The following is a 22,370-nucleotide window of genomic DNA, read 5'->3' as shown; positions in this document are numbered from 1 at the left end:
GTATCTTCTAATTTATATAACCTTTTGAAATATACATAGCTATTTATATTATTGATTGCAATATTTATTAAAAATATTTATTATTATTTTAAATCTGGTATCTTGTAATTTTTTATTATTTTAGTCTCACAACAACACAATTAATAAAGTTATTGTTGTTAATAGAAATGCATTAAAATAAAGAGAAGACGATACAAAAATGAAATCGTTAATTATTTCGTAAAGTATATCACAATAAATTAATATGTTTATAAGTTTTCTGATAATATAAAAATTTATTATAATGTAAATAAAATAAATAAAATTCTAATTTTTGAAATCAAAATGGTTATATGGTTAAATGGTATATGGATTTTTTCTACTTTGTTTCAAATTATATTCCTATATCATCAAAAAATTAAATATTTGCAGTTTTCATGAATGAAACCATTTTTTGAAATTCTTGGAATTTTAATATCCTTTTTATTTATTATGTTGTTTTAATATTTCGATTTTCGAACTTTGGAATTGTTGGAATTTCGCATTTCGTAGAAGTTGCAAAATTCACTAGACTTTTAGATAATGCAATTTCCTTATAAATTATATTTTCCTAATATTTTGTCAATTTTTGAAGTTCCTGATTTTTAAGATTCAAAATCGGAGTTATCAGAATCGCAATTTTTGAAACTTCAGAAAATATTTTAAATTTTGCCGCAATTTTAACAATGTTCTCTTAATATTCTATCAATTTTTGAGATTTAAAATTCCGGATTGTTATAATTTTCTTCTTCATTTCTTAAAACTTAGGAAAATCCCTAGAATTTTAGATAATGCGACTTTCTTACCAATTATATTCTGTCAATTTCTGTCAATTTTCAAAATTTTTTATTTGATATTGAATTCTCGAAATTATAATTGGAATATATATAATATATAATATATTATAATGTGTATAATTATAATATATTAAAATGCAACTTTATTATCGATTATATTTTCAAGATGCTCTTTTGAGAAATCCAGGATCGATTTTCAAGATTCTTAATTTTCTTAATTCAAAAACATATTCGAAATCATATTCTCGAAATCATAATTCTAATTGGAAATTAAAAAAAAATTGGAATTTTAAATAGTGTCTCATAATCATCAATACATATTTTATATTTTTAAAAATTATACTTTATGTATTAAAAAAATTATACATTTAAAAATATTATATATTATTCGTGATATATTACGTGTACGTACAGATTTTTTGCTTATAAATAATAATTATTAATTATATTTTTAAATTTTCAATAAGTTGTCGATATTGATTTAAAAAAAATATAATTTCAAACTAGTATTACTTTAATCAAGTACCTACCATTGCTAATCAATATTTTGAATGTCGAAATATTTTTCACGTGAATCTGCTTCTTAACTGAAATTTCAGTTGTTCAACAAATCACACATCTAATTAACAAAAATAGATATTAAATTTACTATACATCTAAATATTCAAAATTTTCATCTAAACTCTCTATTTGATTCATCACTTTGAACTTTAAGTTAATTAAAAACGGGGTGAATATAGATTAAACTGGTCGCCACAGAGTTTGTAATCACAACAAACCGTTACTATGGGCATCTCGTTTCGTGACAGTTCTGGGCAACAGTCGGCTTTTGTGATGACTCGCTGTGAAGTCGAATTGCTCAGAGGATTTTTTTTACAATACAACCGATAGTTTCATTTTATGCAAATAAATGTAAAAAAATATTCATAAGACCTGCGCTCGGAAATTAGTCGCGTGATGATAACGTAAATCGATAGGACGATTGATGCGTTCGCTTTATTCTAAAATGACACGTGGAAGTCGAGCTTCTCGTGAACGAAGATCTACGGCGAACGTCGAATCGCTCCAACAGAATGACAGCGAGGATGAAGCTTCTGTTCGCACTTTGGAAAATAATGACAGCTATGTGAAACGCAGCAGCACGCCGTCGCAGAAACGATGGACCAGCTCGGAAGATTCAAGCCGACCCTACAGCCGAGAGATTAAAACAGTCAGTATCGTTTGTGCGACAAAAAAGTTAAAACTGAAACGCAGTTCTAAAGCATTTCTATTTCATTCGTGTAATTAATCGTGTTGTGGTAGTCATTTAATTACAGACACGAATTACAAATCATGAATTACAAATTGCAACTGTTTTGCAATTATTCATTATATATACGGTTAATATTCAATTAAAAACACAAATTAATGATTAATTCTGTGGCAGTATGTATTTTATTCATCCGTCGAAATACAATAACGCGCCGCGGCGCGGCGTATTGATCTAATTAACCATTAACTTGATCAACCTCCTTGTTAGCGTTTTACTTGTCGAACGTTCACTATTCACCGAGTCAGATTGAGGGTCACCGGACAATTATTTACATATATATATATATATATATAAAGAATGCACTATCATTAAGCTCATTCGACGTCTCAGAGTCTTCCACGGGAGCGAGATAACACCGACGACACGGAGACCGAGTCACCGGATGTTAAGAGCAATGATAAGTCACGCAAAGCCGAGTCGCACGCTCGTGGAAAAGCGCGTCACTCCGAAACTCACGCGAGCGAGGAAAGAATCACGTCGAGATCTCTCGAGGGAAGGAGAAGGAAACGCAGTAAACGCAGTACTGAAAGACGAAAGTTCGGAACGCGGCCTCGCACGGCGGATCACGATCACGATCACGATCACGATCGAGCGGATACCGGATCTTCCGTGAAACGCTGCAGCGATAGGGAAGACAGCTGCGCTGATAAATCACGAAAGAGAAGAAGGAATGTTTCCCGAGGTAAAGAAAGAAATAAATCCTTCGCGCGACATATTTCGTCGTCGAGAAGAATTCCAGCGAATTTAAATTTTTTAAAACAAACTCGATCGAGAACATTCGATCGAGGAGAGATAAATGTTTTAATCGCGTTTTAAGAAAGTTACAATCGCGTTAGGGAAATTATCTCGATTGGTCCGCGAGGTGAGGGAATGAAATGTAACTTAAATGTAAATTAATAATTTTCCATGCAAGCGGAGGATGTGCCCATCACCGAGATCTTGAAGAAAGCTCAAGAAAATGCGCGCACGAAATACGAGGAGCCTGTGCCGCTTCCGGAATTGACTGCGGACACAATTTACATTCAAGGCAGGAGCGGCTTTAGCGCCGTGAAAATTGGCGGATCGAGACGTGCTTTGGGAAATGATACGACACGTGCAACAAAAGGTATAGGAGGCCGCGATTCCGTAGAGACTCAAACGTACACGCTCATAGAGGTGGCAATCACGGCCCAGAAATTTTGGAAGTGCACAGGACTCGTTTATCAGGGTCTCTTGGGCGGGATGGCACTTTTCCATTCCATAATGGTAAACATTTTTTTCGCGATTTTCGCAAACAAGTATGTCTCGATTTAAATCCTCCTGAGTGGTCACCGCGGCTATATCGAAATCGTGATATCATAGGCGAGAAATGACATAAAGTTTATTGCACTAATTTTGCAAATAAAAAAATATTTGACTAAAATAATAAACCTGATGGTTTTAAGACACTTGTGAAAATGGACGGCTGCTATCCTTTCTCTTCCCGAGTCAAGTCAATAAATAGCTGTAAAAGGCACATGAAATGTAGCCTGTTCAGGCAGAAAACACATGATTTGATAGCTGTTGAAAGAGGAAAAGAAAAAAAAAATGCTTTTACATGTACAATGTCCAAAGATAATTTTGGAGCTGCCGTCCATTTTTACGATTAGTAAGTACGGAACAAGTCTAAGAATATAATAACGAAAATAGCTGCAATAAAAACTTTCGTTGTCCGCACATCACTTGTATAAAGATGAACAAGGACAAGGATAAGCTAAATAAGAATGAATGAGCTTCTATTTTTCGCCGTCGACACGGAGTTCTTAGTTGAGTACTCAGGAGCCTTAACGCAAATTTTGTGATAATTTTAAAACTTTTAATTATAGAATAATTATAAAAAATGTTTAATTTTAAATATTTGATTTGTGATTGCAGATCCATGTCTTCTTTAACACTTCGATGGAATTTATGTTGAATTACTCGATTTTTTCTGAGATATATACAAACGTATTCTCCTTTTTAATCGCTCTCTGCGTCATCTCCATCTTCGATAAGTACGTTTTATTTAAAAAAAGAAGATCGTCATGACATTTAACATATTCGTGTTTAGATATCATAAACTTCAGGGAATATTGGTGATTTCAGATTCGACCTGGCGCGACTTGATATGGATCACTTGCGCGAGATTTGTACGGGTCACGCGAAGACCTCGATCGCCATTTCGCTTTATTTGGCAACGTTTGGACTCCATCAAGCATCGTTAAAGGTGGAAGATCAATTAGCTTTACTGCATTATCATGATATCAACGAAACCTTGTGGTCGAACGTAAGAATATCATAACTTAATAAAACAACACTTTCAGCAAGCAGCAAGCAGCAAGACAGTCACGATAAGATGTTTTTATTTGTGCTTACACGTAAAAACAATCTTTTCAGAATACGATGCAGGAAACTTTTATAGAGGAGCTAAACAGCTGGCAGAAGATAACGATATCGAAAGACCTCCTCGCAGTTTTCGCCTGGTTGTTCGTTGCTCTTGGAACGCGGGACAATATGCTATTGACGCACCTCGAATCGATGGTGCAATATGCGAGCAACGTGGAATCTCCGAGATGACATTCGAAGAACGAGTTTCAGCGTCGAAACAAAACAAACACATACGAAACTCCTTCGTGTGTTCACTACGTGTGTCAGACTAAATACTACCAAATTGCAAATATTTTAGAGCGTAATTATTCACTTTTTTATTGGCTACTTACCTGCCGATTCATTCCGGACATAGTCCGGTTGATACTTTCGGGGACCAATGGTTTCGAGAGGGGGAGGGGGGGGAAATACGATTTAAACATTTATTCGTAACAGAATAGCGTTTGATATGTACAATATGTATAAAGTTTGCCTAGCCGCTACTCGATATAATATATGTATACATAATAGCAAAGAGAGGACAATAATGTTAAGATTAAAATAACATATGACGCAACGGTACAGTAGTAAAATATGTTTGGACTTTTTCGTGCGCGAGAACGTCGTTGGAATCCGCAATTGCGAAGCTGTAATCGATCGATCGTCAACCGTGTGAAATAAATTTTATATATCAAAACTTGTAACTGCGCGCGAGACACAAGAGAGAGAGAGAGATGCGAAGAGAAAGACAATCGTCAGATCGGTGAAAATTTCTGTCAGTTCGCAATTGCCAATTTGAGCGACGCGCTCCCGATTTTTGACGCGGAGAAAGCGTTCGTTATTATAAATAATGTGCAAAGGCTTGTACTCATTTGCGAAGCAACGGATATATACATGCTGCTTGTGTGTTTGTGAAATTTGTTACACGCTAAAGTCTCTCCTTATCTCTCTTTTCCGCTGATTCCTCTTTAACAATTTACACCGTCACGATGTCTTTTCTTCTTTTTCTTTTCTTTTTTTTTTTTAATGCGTACTCTAAAATAACTCTGAGCTTAACAATATCATCAAGGCACTGTTTACAGTTCTATCCGATGTTCGAGTCGATTTTCGCCTTGTCTTCGCTGCCGGATGCAGATCGATCCGTCATCGTGTTTCTTCGGCGTGTTTCTTTTCTGATAATTTATCCATTGACGCGGTGCGCGAGCCAAGAAGAAAAAAAAAAAAGAGAGATGCAACTAAACCCGATGACGCGCGATCCGATCGCAGGGAAATTGACATTATTCGACTAATCAGATCTTTTTTTTATCGCACGGAAAAAGTCGGACGGTGCGGCTTTTCCTTCAACGCGAAAAAATTTTTTTTTCTCCGTCATGGCTCTAGCTACGACACTATCGGTACTTAGATTGAATAATTTGTGCAAATTTGCAATGGCAGTATCGAGTGGGGTCAGCGCTTTCGCGCGTGCGAAATTTCGCCGAGTTTGTAAAATATTACGCTCGACGGAGGAGATTGGAGTTTGTGTGTAATTAACGTCAACGGGCTGACGATGCGTTATAAAAAAGGATCCAGGCTCGTTCGGGGGAAAATACCACAGAAAATATTCAAACACCATTAATAGCGAGAACTACAGTTTCGGCTAGTCGTGCAGCGTCCGTCGAGTTCGGGATCAGCTGCGCTGATCGGGAAAGATACCTTAGATACATACTCGAGATAATTTATAATGGTCCTGCGTACCGCAAATGCGTCCACGCTCGCTTATCAAAACTCGTTTTCACGTCTTTGTAATTTCTTGCATGGAAAACGCCGTTCGAGAAGGCACCAAGCCGGATTTAAAACCCGTCGGCATCGCCGCAAGCTCGTAGAAATTTCGAAACTAAACGACAAAGACGGTATCATTGCGAGATAAATCATTACGGGGACACGGAGACGAAGAACAAAACCGATCGATTTCAGAAGCAATATCTCCGTGATACGTTTCAGATTTCTTCTTCTTTTTTCTTTTTGCATTCATTTCATAATGGCACCATCTTTGAGAGGACTTGATATTGAATATCGTCGGCAATGCGCACGAGTTTTAAACCAAACTCCGTTGCACAAATATTCGATGATCACTTTTTTGCTTCCTTTGGATCACGATCCAAAAAGATGAATATATAATATTTTATTTTACAATTTATGCGTTTTTACCTTTGAACCTTCACTTCCCTCTTCGATTGTCTGTAATCGCGTAATTTGCGCAATACTCGCGGGAAGCGAGGAAACGATCGGCGCCGCTTTTTTTTATCGCTACCTCCGTTTTCACTTGTTGGTACCTTTCCGAACGTGTTGGGGGGGGAGGAGTGGCAAACGAGGGACCACGGCCGAGGATGGTTCCCTTTCATCCAAACGATCCCGCGGCTGTAATCGCGCGTCCTCCCGCCCCTACTCCGACGATCAAACGGTCTCTGGATTATTCTGCATGTATCTGCACCACGACTGGCCGTTGTTGTTGCCCTCGGGGCATTGAAGTAATTCTCAGTCGTCAAAGTCATGTCTGAGCTTTATGTAAAGGCAGGAGCCGAGAACGATGCCGAAGAGCTCGAGAACGGACAGGCCGAGCCCGACGGCGCCCAAGATTATCAAGTGGTCTTTCGTCGTCTCCAGGAACTTGTAAATGCAGCCCTGAAATGACAGAGATTTATCGATGTATGGAAACTGCGCTATTTTATTAAAGGGTAGTTCCTTATTTGTCGAAAAATGAAGTACAACTCGTAAATTGTAAATACAACTTGTGAAGAAGTTAGTCCTCAATTTTTAGAATTAATTATTTCGAGTGATTTCGTTTGAATTAATTATTATTTATTTGGGGGGGTTCAATTATTATTTATTTGGAGATATGTCTCTTATACATGTATAATAAGCTACTTAATGTCCTTCCGTTTGTTTATTATTTCCTTGGTTTTTCTCCTTACTTTTTTAAAAAAATATTTATTAAACCTATATCCATAATGTCCTTAGGTATTAATAAATTATACAACAATCAATAATTTACAATATATAGTGAATAACAATGACTTTTAACTGAGATGTAAAAAACATCCCAGGTGATTGTTTATGCAAAAAAAAAATGAGGTGACTATTCTCGCGTATTCTCGCGTCAAGGAACATAATTGCGACTTTATTTCTAAGGAAATAGTCGAGTAGAATTCAATTCCTGTTAATATCTTTATTAATGTCTGATGATCATTCGAAGAAAGCGGGAGATGAAGCCATGGCAAACATACCGTGTACTGAATATTGGAGGGATGATCCCTTTTCCCGCAAAGTAACGTCGGCGTCTTGCAGCAGCTGTCAGGTACGACGCTACCGTTCTTGAGGACCTCCTCGTCCTTATGCCACTCGCTCACGAGCCAGTCCTCGAATCTCAAGGCACCGCAGCATTTGAACTGCAAATTTCAATAATAATGTCTCCGCGATAATATTAGGAAGGCTCGAGAAGGCAGAAGAGTAGTTTCCGTGCCACACTTCCGTTATGTAAATATACTTTTCTCGAAGACCACTTTCTTGAAGAAATTTTTAATTACACCGCGAGAAAGGAGAAACGAGTTGACTCGATAATTAAAAATTCCGTTATGACTTTGAAATTAAATTAAATTAAATTAAAAAAAGTTCAAATCCTCCGAACCTTGTCGAACTACGTTTGAAAAAAAAAAAAGAAAAAAAAATTATTATTTCAGCTCTTTGAAAATTCATGGGGGAAAAAAATACGTAAAAATGCATTTTTTATCACGGAATATAAATGACATCTCTCACCGATGTCGGTGACAAATAATTTTTTATGGAGAATCATGCTCCGACGGGGGGAAAGTGACAAGCTTTTAAGCTGCATTAGAGATTGTTGCTAACGACAAGCTCATCTTTCTTATTTTCCAGTTCTGTTTTACGACGGGCGCAATAAAGTATGATGGGAACACACGATGATAGCGGCGATAGCAACGATAATAACCGCGTACGATAGTAACGATAGTGGAACGCCGGGGCATCGCGGAGTCATTGTGAAGAGGGCTGGGAGGAGGAGGGAAGGAGGAGGGTGGGGGGGGGCTCGGAGAGAGGGGGTTAGCGGAGGGAACCGCGAGGAAGGATGGAGAGGGGCAGATTAATGGAGGTGAGAAACGTGTTCCGGCGGCGGCAGCAAGTTAAATGGTAACTTTAATGCGGGCACGTAATCCTTGCGGGATTCATCGCGCGCCGGAACCATTAGTCGCGATAAACACTTCTAGGGATCCTTTACACGTGCCGGCGTTACGGTCAACGAATTTCACCTTCCTTCCCGAACACACATAATTCGGCGCCCCGTCGTCTCAGAGGCATCGAACGGGCTTTAGAAGTCAGACAGAGTGGCCTGAGAACCCATTGTCATCGACTCATCGACAAACACGTTTCGCACATTCGTGCGAAAATCCTCCTGCGAATAACGACTCTCGCGTGATCGATATAAATGAATTTCCTCCCTTTTAAGATTTTCATTTATCGAGAGTAAATTTAGAACACTAGAGAATAAATTGGAAAGAAATATTTGATGTATTCGTACGGGGCAGCGCTCGCTGTGCAAGCGACTACGAACGCGAATCAATTATTTATCCTCCTTTAAATGGATGCCTTGGATGTTTCCTTCGAGGAACAGCGCGCGGAAAGAAGAGGCTACGTTTAAAGAATCCTCCCGAGAAAGGGCACGAAATGCATTTGCCGCACGTGTAGACGTGTACAAACGTTTGCGCGCATACGTCAGGTGTGACCCTGTGAAAGTTATTGCGATAAAAACCGCGTAAAAGACATGCAAAATTTGCGCGAGCAAGAGACTACGCCGGATTTTCTCGCTCAACAATGTGATGAATTCGTGTTGTGAAAAATCGTCGAAAAAAAGTTTATTATTTCACTTTCTTCTTGTCCTCAATAAAATTCAAATTAGGAGGAAAGGCACAAAGAGATAAATAAATTTTCGATAAAAGCTGCACACGCGAGAGATATATCAAAATATATTTTCGTGCGCGTTCACATCCAGCGCGGATGTATAAGCGAGACATTTATTTCCGTTCGCGGAGTCGCCTTAAAAATTCCCGACGAGCGCTGTCGCGGTAAAACTCGATTTCCCGAACGGAATGAAATGCTTGTACACGTAGATCCCCTGTGTATAAATAAAATGCGGATCCTGAATTTCCCGCTTGCCCGACGGTTTCGCCAATTTCGACGGGACGAGGGGGCCAAGGAGGGGGAGCTTAACGCGCTCGTGCACCTACCCCCGTCGGGGCGAAGAAATGGAAACGAAAATCCTCGGTCGGCCAAGGGGTCGGGATCCGACAGAAGGGTGAAATTGCGTGGCTCGATTTATCAGGGCAACGGCGTGGCGTGGTGTGACTTAGCTCTCCCGTGCCATTATCAGCGTCGTAAATCGCATGTCACGTGTGTGTGTGCGCGCTTACAGGTCCGAATCGGAATCAAGATGCTGCGCTCGGCATAAAGTGGATCTAAACAGCGCGCACGTGATTAATTTCCCGCGCGAGACGGAAACGTCCCCTTGAAATATGGACAATATGTGCATCCCGCAAGCTGGCGCTTATAATCCCGGCCGCATCACCGCCACCACTGCCGTCGACTTAATCCTGTATAAATATAACGAGCAGCTTTAATCTCACCTCATTACGAACACAACTTCGATTCGGGAAACGTAAATCTTCGTTCGGGTAGATCTTTGCGGGGGACGCGTGAGTGCGTCCGGGGAAAGAGAAATGTCGCGCGCGGGCCGACGACATCTCTCGCGAAATCGTATGAGACGAAGGCTACGAGGTTTTTCACCGTGGCACTAATCGATTTATAGCGAATGGGCGGAAACTGTTCCGCGATGCGATAACGATGATTTACTATTGTAAGGGTCCTCGTAAGAGAGTGCCATCGTCGGCGGAGGACATAAATAAAAGTGCCTGCCACGTGATATCGCGGACACAAAAGCCGCCACCGAGCGCCATTTCGACTGCATTCGTAAATTAACGTCGTGCAACTCCGAGATGACGCGGGTGTGGCTTACTTCCAATCAAGAAGGCGGCGTATACCGCCGATAGAACACTGGTGCCGTCGCCGTAAAAAGAAAAAAAAAAAAAAAAAAAAAAAAGAAAAAAAAAAGAACGAACGTTCAATTTAAATTGAATTAAACAGATCGAATTGGATTGCATTTTCGCCAAGGGCGAAAATCGTCCGGAGTTGGCCGCGTTATCCATAATTAGAAAGACGCAGCCTCTGGAAACGTTCTCTATTTGCGGACGACGATCGTGTTACGTATTGACAAGCCATACGAAACATTTTCAGCAAACACTCGACACGCCGGTATCATATTGCGTATTTCTGGTAGCGCCGCAACGATCGGTGCGAAGCACCATCGAAGCCACGCGAAAACGCTTTACTTGAAGTCCGCAGCGGTGCACAGAGATGCAACGGGAATAAAAATGACAACGATAGAGGAAATTGATACCAAGAGAGAGAGACAGAGCGCGAGCGCGCGGTATTCGCGATATCGGAATACCGGTCGGCGCGTCCTATTTTGTTCGCGATTGTTCGACGGCGGGCTCTCGAAGCGCAAACGGGCGTGTATATATCCCGGGCTGTTTTGAGAAATAGGTAAGAAATTCCTCCCGAAGGTCGGGAGAGCTCGGTATACTTACTTCTTTCTGCATCTGGTCGATGGCCGCGGTTTCCCGGGATCGCACGGAATAGTTCTCGAGGAAGGTGCGGTTCAAATTCATCTTCAATTCGGGGCCGACCTGCTCCTCGTAGAGACGCGCCAGCGCACCGACTCCGGCCTCCAGGACGAGCACCGCCATCACCACGAAGACGTACTGTCGGCAGAAGAAAGAACGGGGGGGGGGAGGAGGGGCGATTAGGATTCGGTCAAAACAACATCGAGACAGTCTTGTCGCAATTACGCGATTGCCTTCCTCAGCGTTTAACGCTTCTATCCTAACTAATGAAAGAAATGGCGATGAAAGGGCAATGAAGGCTTCTCCGTCTAACTGAATGGAAATTCCGATAAAAGCTGTCGAATAAATTCTATCGACGAGAGAGGGAGGAAGAGAGAAAGAGGAAGAGAGAGACAGAGAGAACGATAAGATAAAAAAAACGACTTAAAAAAAAAAGAGAAAAAAGTCGGTTTATCTCGAAATAAATGCCCGTTCACTTCGTGTTCAAAGATAATTCGTATAAAATGACGTAGTACGAAGGAACGATTTCTAACGTGCGCACTTCTTACAAACGCGATAAAACCCGAGATTGAATCTGTCGGATTTGCCGTCATATTTTCGCAAGAGAAGTTTTCACCCGCTATATAACGGTATTTATTTTTCGCTGTTGTTCCCTTCCTTTTTCACGCTACCGAAATCATCGATTCACAATATCTCTCTGATACACGCATCCCCTGTGCCGGAGAAACGTTTCGCGTGAAAATGGCATATTCTGTGGCAAATTCTTTTTACAAAATATGAGAGAGAGAAGGAGCGAGCGCGCGTTCCAAAACGAACGATGTTTAATACTGTGCTCTCGCATAATTTGTAATACGGATTTGCGGAGCAAAGTCACTAGGATGTAGGAAAATTCACCTCGGAGTCATCGTCCTCCCTCTCTTTCTCTTTCTCTCTCTCTCTCTCTCTCTCTCCCTCTCTCTTTCTCCCCCTCTTTGTTTCTCCAGCTCTCTCGCATAAGCTAGCGTAGCGTATTAAAATTGCGTAATGCTCACCGAAGCTTTTCAGACTTTTCATGAATATAATCCCGTCGAGGGACGAGGCGCGGGATCCGACAATCCCTCTTCCCCATGAATATTCAAGCCGTGGGGTGACTAACCATTGCTCGTCCCGTACTTTCGCAAGATTTTGCGACTCGCAGAGAGAGAGAGAGAGAGAGAGAGAGAGAGAGAGAGAGAGAGAGAGAGAGAGAGAGAGAGAGAGAGAGAAGCGTGCACACCGGAGGAACACAGCGGGAACTTTTCTTATTTAATAATTCGACGATTATTAATTCCGTTTCCTCGGAGTGGCTTATGCATCGTTGCGTATCGTGTTTAGTCTTGCTCCGAAACTTGGTCGAATCGCGAGAGAGCGCGGCGTGCGTTAAATCGATGAAATATTGGCCGATATACAGAGAGAGATGAGGAAGTGTGCGCGAAGAGAGGAGGGAGGAGCCGCATTGGCAGCTAATTTGTGATCGATTCTCGACTGCGCTGGGAATTAAGCTGTATCGCACGAGTAAACGATGCTTTCGCGTAGACACTTAGTGTTCCTAATGCACGCGGCGACGAAAATAGTAAGTGATGTCGCGAGAGCCGGAAGATTGATGGAAGCACGCCTGAAATTTATGATTTAAACATCTTAAGAGGATCCATCCGTCCATTTTTAGGGAAGCCGCCATATATATATATATATCTGTATTGCGTGTTATAAAATATATTTCCGCGTTCGCGCAGCAGTTAGACCGCGCTCCGAGTCGGTGTAAAAAAAAAACAAATAATTTCGGAATTTACGCATCGCGAAGTTTTCTCGAAGAGCCTTAGAACTTTAAAACAGTTTGAAGATAAGCTCCTCAATTATAACCAGAATAGACCGGCGCCGAGATATACGCCGACTTTGCGGAAAACCGCGCTTACCTCGACTTTAAAGCTGATTAACAACGTGCTCTTTCAGTCTCCCAATTAGATCGGGGGATCGTACAAGTCAAATGGGAGATATAGCGGGAAATTAGAGCAGCCAAGAGTCAGCGTTATGAGACAAGCGATGATCGATCGGGCTCTTTCGCGTAAGCGCGCGGCAAAGTAAAACGCCGGAGAGTTCGCCGACATGCGTGTGACGTAATAACGCGGGATAATTCGTAATCCCAGTATCAGATTGCTCAACTAGCAGAGCAAACATTCGAGCGTCGATCTCCATCTTCGCAGTCGTTAGTCGGTATTCGTTTCGGTCATTAAGTCGTAGGAAGACGAGCGAGCAGAGATGGAAGCGCAGATCGCCACGCTGCCTCCGCTTCAGCCGTTACTCGGAACTCGAGACTGCGTCGGGAGTAACATCGAGAGGCTGCGACGTGTCCGCCGCCGGTCTCGGTACCTGCATGTACTACCTAAGTGTACGTACATATTAGTACCTAAGTCAATAAATCGCCCGGGAGGTATATATACGTTATAGCGGAAACGGTGCGGAGAGGGCAGGAATGGCAATCGACAGTTTGCGATTGGTGAGGAGGCTGACAGTGAGCGGGAGAGACGATAGATCAAACGCACCTATTGCTTTTCTATATGCCTTTACACACACACCACCCACACCCACACACCCACACACCCACACCCACACACCCACACACACACACACACACACACACACACACACACACACACACACCACACACACACCACACACACACACACACACACACACACACACACATGTGATGACTCCGGGAGACGGAAACTGGTCGAACGTGCCGAGTTCTCGAATAATTGTTGGAGACCGATGCTTTTATCGAGAGCTAAAGTGCGCCGGAAAACGTGCAATCTCGGCTATCGAGTGAAGCTTGTTATTGAAACACGAATCGAAGTTTCGTGCAGGCCTGAACACAATAATCCACGGGGAGAAAAAAAAAGAAATGGCCAACGCGCGCCAGAGCGCAGAGTATAAAAAAACCTCCCCGGTGTAATTTCATTAAGTCTTATAAGTACTGTTTTAAACACGTTACATTATGAAAATTGTTATGTGCATAAATATACAATCATAATATAATATACTCCTCTAAAGAAGTTTATAATAAAAACTGGAGCGTAACGCAGATTATTAAATTACGAAATAAAAGAAGTATTATGTTTTTATATTATTTTATGAACATAAGGCTCTGTGCACAATGGAGCAAATGTTAGGAACAGAAATGAATATTAAATTTTGCAAATGAAAATTCGGAATAAAAATTAACGCACAATGAATACAAATAAAATATAGTCACATCTTACATTTACTTATATTCATTGTGCACTGTTATGTTTAATTTTTATTCTGAGTTCTTATTTCTAAAAATTTAATATTTATAATTTTAATATTTTCTATTCCTAATATATTTCCTCCATTGTGCGCAGGATCTAAATCTTTTAATCGACAGATAGATTGGTTTTCTATTCCTCTAATATGTAATATTCGCAGCGTAATATTTCAGAATTGCAACGAATGCCGGGACGTGTGCAATAAATTTAATTAATGTTTTTAATCTTCTGAGCGTGAGTAGCGCATCCTATTGTGTCCGTCGTTATGCATAGTGCAGCAAGATAAACTTCGTCTTGAGATTACCGTCGCGAGACATTGAGAATGGAGTTTAAGCCGGTCATGGTTCTTGGACTTAACACGAGCCTGTGATGGAAACAAGAGGAAGCACGAGATTGCGAGTCACATGGAGAAGACAGACCGTGAACGCACGGATGAATACTATATTTGACGAGATGCCAATTACACAACTACTGCTTTGGCAGGAACGTCAACGTAAAATAATTACTCAGCGTTCGATGTCACAATAATTACATGTGTGTTCATTAACAAAATTTTAATTCGTTGAATTTATTTAAAAAATAAAAAAAAAATAAAAAAAAAAAACAGAGAAACTTTCTCATATTTTTAATGATGATAAAATCGCTACAAGCGAAATATCGTCGCTGTATAAATAAATATTAAAAACGTAGAAGCACGGCGAAATATATTTAGAATAAAATATGTAAATAAAAGGCCGGATGTGAAACATAAAAAAATTTCTCCGTTCGGAGAACAAAATTGCGTTTGAATATTTTTCATGCGTGAGTTCTAGATCAGAGATTTATTTAGAGCCAATGGCCGGCGCGCAGAATCGATCGATCGCAAAAAATAGGTCTGGGCAGGCCATGCATTATGCGCCTAACTTTCTCCGTGCAGCCATAAAAACCTCTCCCCTCCTCCGCGGAGTCGCCAACTCGTGTTCATTATATGGATTTACCTACCTACCACCGGCAAAAATCTTAATTGAGCGCCATATAAGGCCGCGGCTAATGAGACGGTTCGCTCGTGCCATCCGTGTATAGATGGTGAAAGGGAGCAGGACCCATGGGAAAGCCGAGGCAAAAGGTTGCCGGGGTAAGAAGGGAAGTGGCCTTCTTGTGTCGAGGATCGCTGATAGTTTATCGCCGCTACGGTGGATTAAGCTCGTTATCTGGGTGTTATTAGGAAACAAGCATTTCCGGATCGTGAGAAAGAACGATGACGGTATCGATCACCGACAGTGGCACGTGTAAAAAAATATCAGCGGTAAACAAACAGTATACCGCTGATAAAAAAGGTGTAATAGCACGGCAATTGATGCTTTGCGCAAAGATAAAATCGTCATCGAGCGAACGCCGTTCGTATGATAATTGCTCGAAGGAGAAAGCGACTCGAGGAACAAGTTCGTCGATTGGATAAACGATGAAGACATCTTGCGTTGATTGTCGATAGTTTCCCCGGCAACAACGGCAAGCGTAGGTTGTTATTTCGTGATTATCAAGACACAAGAGAGAACTTTGCGAAAGCAACTATTATCGCGAGTCTCTATTTAGAGTGAAACTGGCGGTTCATTCGCCTGGCAGCATGTATTAGAATTTATCAAACAACGAGCTGACTCTGCGATAAAAAGCAATGTAATGAAGCCAACGCGCGTTGAGAGGGAACCATTTCCACTTATTAGTATTTCAATGTTACGTTTGTATTCATTAGTACACGCAATGCCATTGAAGATATAAGTTTCTATCGTGATCGACGTTGGCGGAATTTTAATAATAAATATGCCGTCCATGGAACGTGTTCCTTCCTTTCTTTTTTTCCCCTTTTCCAACAGCGGATTCATTTTGTCAAAAGCAACAATTTATAAATATCAATTGCCGTTGTTTTATTTCTGAAGCTTTCCGATCGCAATAGAGAAGATATAGCTTCAGGAAATAAAGAAGAGATAACTGCTTAAAGAGCGGATTCGTCCTACTTCTCCAAGTTTCCCAGTCACTATCGTTACATAAACTGAACAACGGTCGACTCCTTATCGCGCAATAATTGTACAATTCAACAACTCCAGAGAGTCAGAAATGTAATTAGGAAAAAGATTCCTGGGTTTCGCGAGGGTATCCAAATAAGCGAAATAAAACGCCGCGCGTAAAACAATAGGGCGATACTGAATGAGGAAAAGGGGGAGGGAGAGAGAGCGAGAATTGAGAAGAACAGAGTTAAGAAAACGCTGGCAGGAACTTCTCGGAGATCACCGATATAACTTCGTTAAGGGCAGAGCGAAATTGTTATTCCGCCATTGTGGCGGGCGCGTTCCGCGGAAGCGGACCTGCGAATTTTCCGCCCGGCGGAAATTATGCTTCTCGGCAGGACAGCGGCTACAATCAGGCAGGATATTGTTCGTTTTCGTGAATGCGCGTCGTGAAATACACAACGAAAATGCGGGAGCGGAAAATTTTGCATCTCCTCGTGATTGCGTGAGCGCGATTTTCCACGTGAATTCCCGAGCTTTGCAAGTGTCGCGGCGAACTATAAAAGGATTCTCTTTTTCATGTCTCATTTCCCGACGCGGGAAATACAACCTGAGCTTTTTCGGACAATTTCATCTCGTGTTTATTGCTCGGACATGGGACATCTCGCGTGTATACATTTACATTCTATTTAAATATGCGTAATACAAGTATAAAAAGAGGAGGAGCTAATAATACGAAATGAGGAATTTCAAGCATCCAATAGTAGAGCATTTTTATATTGACGAATATCGAAAAGTCTAGAACGAAGAGACATATATATATATATATATATATATATATATATACATATAAAGCAATAACGTAAGTTTTCTGACTGAAGGCTAAAGAGCCGAGATCCTTCGTGAAAAGCAAGGAAATGGTCGTTTTATACGTTTTGTGATTCGAAAGATAGCAGGAGCATAAAAATGAAACAATAATGGCTAATACCATGCAAAGTACTTTGAACCTGTCGTGAAGCTCGACTTTATGCATTGAATTAAATTACGCCGTGAACTTGTACGGCCGTTATTTCAGGAGCGGAACGCGCAGAAATACGATACAACGTGTCTATTTTTAAGTCGCTTGTTACATAACATATTGCCTTTCTTCTGAGCTTCTATTATAAAAGTTAAGCGTAAAACTTTTCGCATGTAACTTCATATATTAATCTTTCATGTAACTTGTGTTAAGAAATTGGATAAAAAACTCCAGAAAGAATTCGTTATCAACAATGGGATATTCTGCACACAATTAAATTTTGCGAGGCTATCGACAAACAAAATAAAAGTGTATCGCTATTAATAATGCTCCAATTTATTATTTCGATATAAATCGTAAATTAGAAGTAATGAGCTTTAACTGTTTACAATTTTACTTGCTTGTATTGCAGTGTTTTTGTATTTTAATATTAATACACAAATTTGCAAAAAAATCAAATAATTATATATCTATTAAATACTAATACCTGTTACTCAGTGATGCAAGTTAAAAATACGTCACAACAATGTTATCTGCGCGTTATAAAAAAAAGAGAAGACTGTAGGAGCTTTATTATATAAGCTATCACAAAAACTCTCTTGAAAACGTGATACACCGAGATAATTAACGGTAAGAAACGGACTCATCCCACGGAGCGTGGTGTTTTCCCTTTCGTTACGATTGCACGTTGCACCGAAAGGAGAGACGACAGACAGCAGCGCAAAAAGAAAGAAAAAAAAAAAATTACCGGTTCCACCGTAGCTCCTTTCCTCTCTGGCAGGCGACGAGGGAACCGCGCAATTATAAAGACATTAAACTTGACGAGCTCGTAGGGCCGTACCTCATTGAATCTTTATCGCCGGCGAAGATTACCCCGCCCGCAAAAAGGGGCGCGACGTAAGAATTCCAGGTCCGCCTTACGAGCGATCCACCCCCCCGGATAACCCGAGGGTGCTCGTCTCTGCAAATGTCTCGTATAACCGGGTTTTCAATCGGAAAGACGAAACGGGGAATTTTATAGGGAATACGTTTGAACCGGCCCCCGACGAGGTGACGGAGGCGCATCGCGCAAATTTATCGGCCCGAAAGTGCATCCCGCCGTTAAACTTCCAATAAATGTTCTTCTTTACGTTGGACGCTTTGTAAAATGCGAACCGGGAGAGTCGAATGACGGTTCCCAGCAATGTAAAGCAGTAGTCGTAAACGGTTTCATTTCGAGAGAAAGGTTTCATTTTGCGTCTTTCGGACGAAAAATATTTTCTGTTAAGGTAAATTAAGGAGGCGGGGTGATAGTGTGACGCTTTATACCTTTTATATGGGACCTGACAAAATTTTTTTAATAAAGAGGATTATCACACGTAATAACCGATGTAATTTGATAAAAAGACGCGAGGGGCAAGGGAATGATCGTTTCAGGACCTTTCATGACTCGAAAGAGAGCGGGAGCGTAAAATGAAACAATAACGGTTATAATATCATGCAAAGTCGTGAAATTCGATTTTATGCGTCGAATTAAATTATGCCAACTTGGTCGTTATTTCAGGAGCGGAACGCGTAGATATAACTAATTAGTTACTAAAGAATTTGCAAAATTACTCAATGTACTTTCGAATCATTAATTTTTTTAATTCGCTATAAAAGGGATTAATCAGTCCAGTTTTCGTTTATACTTGTGTACGCGTAGTGATTAATAAGTATATAGGAAACAAAGAGTGCTTTTCATGTACGACAATTTCAAGTTTCGCGTGCGATCGAGAAGATCATTATTATTTGACGTGGACACGTTTTAACAAGGTGCTTGCCATTCTTCGAGAATCTCCGTTTACGTCCCATCGTAACTCTAACGAGCCTCGTCACGTGCTTTCGAGAAAGAAACTTCATCCCGAGTTCGTCCGAGATTTCGCTATCGATCACGAGATATTGTCAATTATTCAAAATACAATAAATATGAGAGTAAACAAAAAACATTTACATTTTATATAGTTACGGATTCGCACATTTCTAGAAATAGCAATAAACAAATCTACCGCAACTGCGAAAAAAGAAACAAAATGCTGATATAAAAAACATATACAAGAAAAATTGCATTTTTTTAACTGAATTGATGATAAATAAAAAGATTTCAAGGCAATGGAAGGAATTAGGAAAGGTTCCATGCGTTTTCTCCTTTCGCTATATCTTTGGATAGAAATAGCGATAAACAAGTCTACTAAGCTATGAAAAAAGAAAGGAAATGCTGATACAAAAAATAGATATGAGAAAAATTACATTTTTTAATCGAATTTATGATAAATAACAAGATTTTAAGACAATGGAACTGGGAAAGAATTCGCTGCGTTATTCTCCTTTCGCTATATCTTTGGATAGAAAATAGTAATAAACAAACCTACCGAGCTGCGAAAAAGGAAAGAAAGTGCTGATATAAAAAATATATATACGAGAAAAAAGAAATTGCATTTTTTTAACCGAACTGATGATAAATAAAAAAATTTAAGACAATGGAACTGGGAAAGGATCTACTGCGTTATTCTCCTTTCGCTACATCTCTGAATCAGGGTTCGTGCGATCTCTGCGTACACCATCGATCCCTCCTCGACAATAAACACACCAAATAGCATCTTTGCGGTCTACCTGTGGTACCTGTACAATGCACTTCTTTCTCTCCGGATTTATTGTTCAGGCATAAATTGGCCACGAGCACCGCGATCACGGCGCGTCGAATACTTAGAAAGTAATGCGGTCTCGCCCGGAGCATTTGGAGCATCGAGGGCGTCCGGGAGATATGTTAAACTGGTTCGAAGCCAGTCCGAGGCGTCAAGCACTGTTCCGGAGATCCCGCGATACGTCATTCTCGCGGCTGTAAAATGAAAAATGTAAATCGAGCGCCCGCCTCGTACGAGTCAACGATCCCGAAAACGCGATCACCTCTCGCCTTGATTTCAAGCGCGCGTTTTCAATCGACGTTTTCAATCGACGTTCGCTTTTTTTTACCTCGCCTTCACGCGAGCAATTATCACGTCGTATCTTTTTTTTTTCCTTTCAGACCTTCAGACTTTCGAGAGACTTTTTTTTGCATATAATCCTCGATCAAATGTCGTTAATGGATATTTGATTTTAATAACGCAACGTCGTCACGACTAACGATTAACCGCTCGACGACAAGCGGCAAAAAGTGAAACGAGTCCACGAGATATTCTGCGTAAACAGTTTCTTTCGCATCCGTTTACCGCTGGACGGAACACGGCAGATTTATGCGCGAGATGCGCGCGGGAAAGTCTTGTGCAATTAAGATCGAGCGGATGGACAGAGTCGAGATTCATTTTTGTAGCCGCGCGCAAGTGGCAGTATTATCCGGTGATTAGCGACGGTTGTTGTCGGGTGATTTAACGTTTCTTTTGCGAACGGCGGCAACGGGAGGCTCTTCGAGCCTCTCCGGAGCACGGGATGATTTATCGCGTTGGCAAAAGTACGAAATCGCCGGCCGGTAATGTGCGAACATAATAAGAGGATTATGGTTGTAATAATGTCGTAAGGGTGCGATTAAAAAGCGTAGTTCATAGCCGTGGCGCTTCGGGAGGGAAAATCGCGCAATTAAGGCTGAACTAATGATTCGAGAGGTGGTGCGGGTTAAGTGGAATTATCTGGTGATTAGCGACGATTATTACGGGTGATTTAACCCTCATCTTTATTTGAATAGATGAATCGCGCGCGTTAAAAGCGCATTACGCGTTCGATCAGCCGGGGCGGAGTTCGTAAATAAAGAACATATTTTTTTCTGCTCGAAATATAAAAAAATAACTAAAATAATGTGTCTTATTTGGAATAAAATGACACGATTGAAATAACTAGTTTGCCACATCGATGAATAAAAATAGACTGCGATTTGTTCGGAAGAAGAGAAAATAATTTGTTTTGTATCTCGAGTTCGTAAATAAAGAACATATTTTTTCTGCTTAAAGTATAAAAAAATAACTAAAATAATGTCTTATTTGGAATAAAATAACACGATTGAAATAACTAGTTTGCCACATCGATGAATAAAAATACACTGCGATTTGTTCGGAAGAAGGGAAAATAATTTGTTTTGATCTCGAGTACTTACACAATTAAGATTATGGTTGTTACGAGTGATTTAGCCCTCATCTTTATTTGAATAGATGAATCGCGCGCACTAAAAGCGCATTACGCGTTCGATCAGACGGAACCAAATTCGTAAATAAAGAACATATTTTTTTGTTCGTGTATATAAAAATATATAAAAATATTAAAATAAATTCTTATTTATAAAACTGAAACAACACGATTGAAATAACTCGTTTGCCACATTGATGAATAAAAATAGACTGCGACTTTATTCGGAAGAAGAGAAAATAATTTATTTTGCATCTCGAGACGAGTACTTACTTAATTAACATTACGGATGATTTAACCCTCATCTTTATTTGAATAGATGAATCGCTCGCGTTAAAGGCGCATTACGCGTTCGATTAGACAAAATCGAGTACGTAAAGAACATTAAAAAAAATTTCTTTTTGCTTGAACTTGTAAGAAATTAATAAAATAACTATTCTTATTTATAAAATTAAAATGACGCGTTTGAAATAACTCGTTTGCCACATTGATGACTAAAGATAGCGATAAAGACTGCGATTTAGTGAGAAGAAAAGAAAATAATTCGTTTTGCATCTCGAGACGAGCACTTACACAATTAAGATCATAATTTGAGTGCACCCATGGCAGGCTTTATTGACAAGTACAATTTATAAAAGGATCTTAAATGACTAGTTAGATTGAATAAAAGCTAATTCAATTTGTCCGATTGTATACTCTTGTATACCTCGCGAAA

At 40.2% G+C, this 22,370-nt stretch overlaps 2 protein-coding genes across 2 annotated transcripts in view; one reads left to right on the top strand and one right to left on the bottom strand.

Annotated features, from left to right (window-relative positions):
* Nucleotides 1-1,332: 1,332 nt before the first annotated feature.
* LOC105428334 (uncharacterized) lies at nucleotides 1,333-5,822 on the top strand. Its single transcript, XM_089080957.1, has 6 exons — nucleotides 1,333-2,025; nucleotides 2,458-2,809; nucleotides 3,041-3,372; nucleotides 4,021-4,139; nucleotides 4,231-4,411; nucleotides 4,522-5,822. Exons 1-6 carry the CDS (start codon nucleotides 1,801-1,803, stop codon nucleotides 4,699-4,701), a joined length of 1,389 nt encoding a protein of 462 aa, XP_088937083.1. The 5' UTR covers nucleotides 1,333-1,800; the 3' UTR covers nucleotides 4,702-5,822.
* LOC105428301 (CD151 antigen) overlaps nucleotides 4,921-22,370 on the bottom strand; it is a 100,446-nt gene continuing 82,996 nt past the window's right edge. The window contains exons 5-7 of the mRNA XM_089080958.1: nucleotides 11,184-11,357; nucleotides 7,755-7,916; nucleotides 4,921-7,152 (exon numbers count right to left, since the gene is read on the bottom strand). Coding sequence (XP_088937084.1) covers nucleotides 7,006-7,152; nucleotides 7,755-7,916; nucleotides 11,184-11,357 — 483 coding nt within the window. The 3' untranslated portion in view covers nucleotides 4,921-7,005. The remainder of the gene's footprint in view (nucleotides 7,153-7,754; nucleotides 7,917-11,183; nucleotides 11,358-22,370) is intronic.

The sequence above is a fragment of the Pogonomyrmex barbatus genome, unplaced genomic scaffold (genome assembly GCF_055798465.1).
Source record: "Pogonomyrmex barbatus isolate J1 unplaced genomic scaffold, ASM5579846v1 scaffold4, whole genome shotgun sequence".
NCBI classification, from domain to species: domain Eukaryota; kingdom Metazoa; phylum Arthropoda; class Insecta; order Hymenoptera; family Formicidae; genus Pogonomyrmex; species Pogonomyrmex barbatus.
Note: the sequence above shows the minus strand (reverse complement) of the source record. Positions and strands in the feature narration are given on the sequence as shown.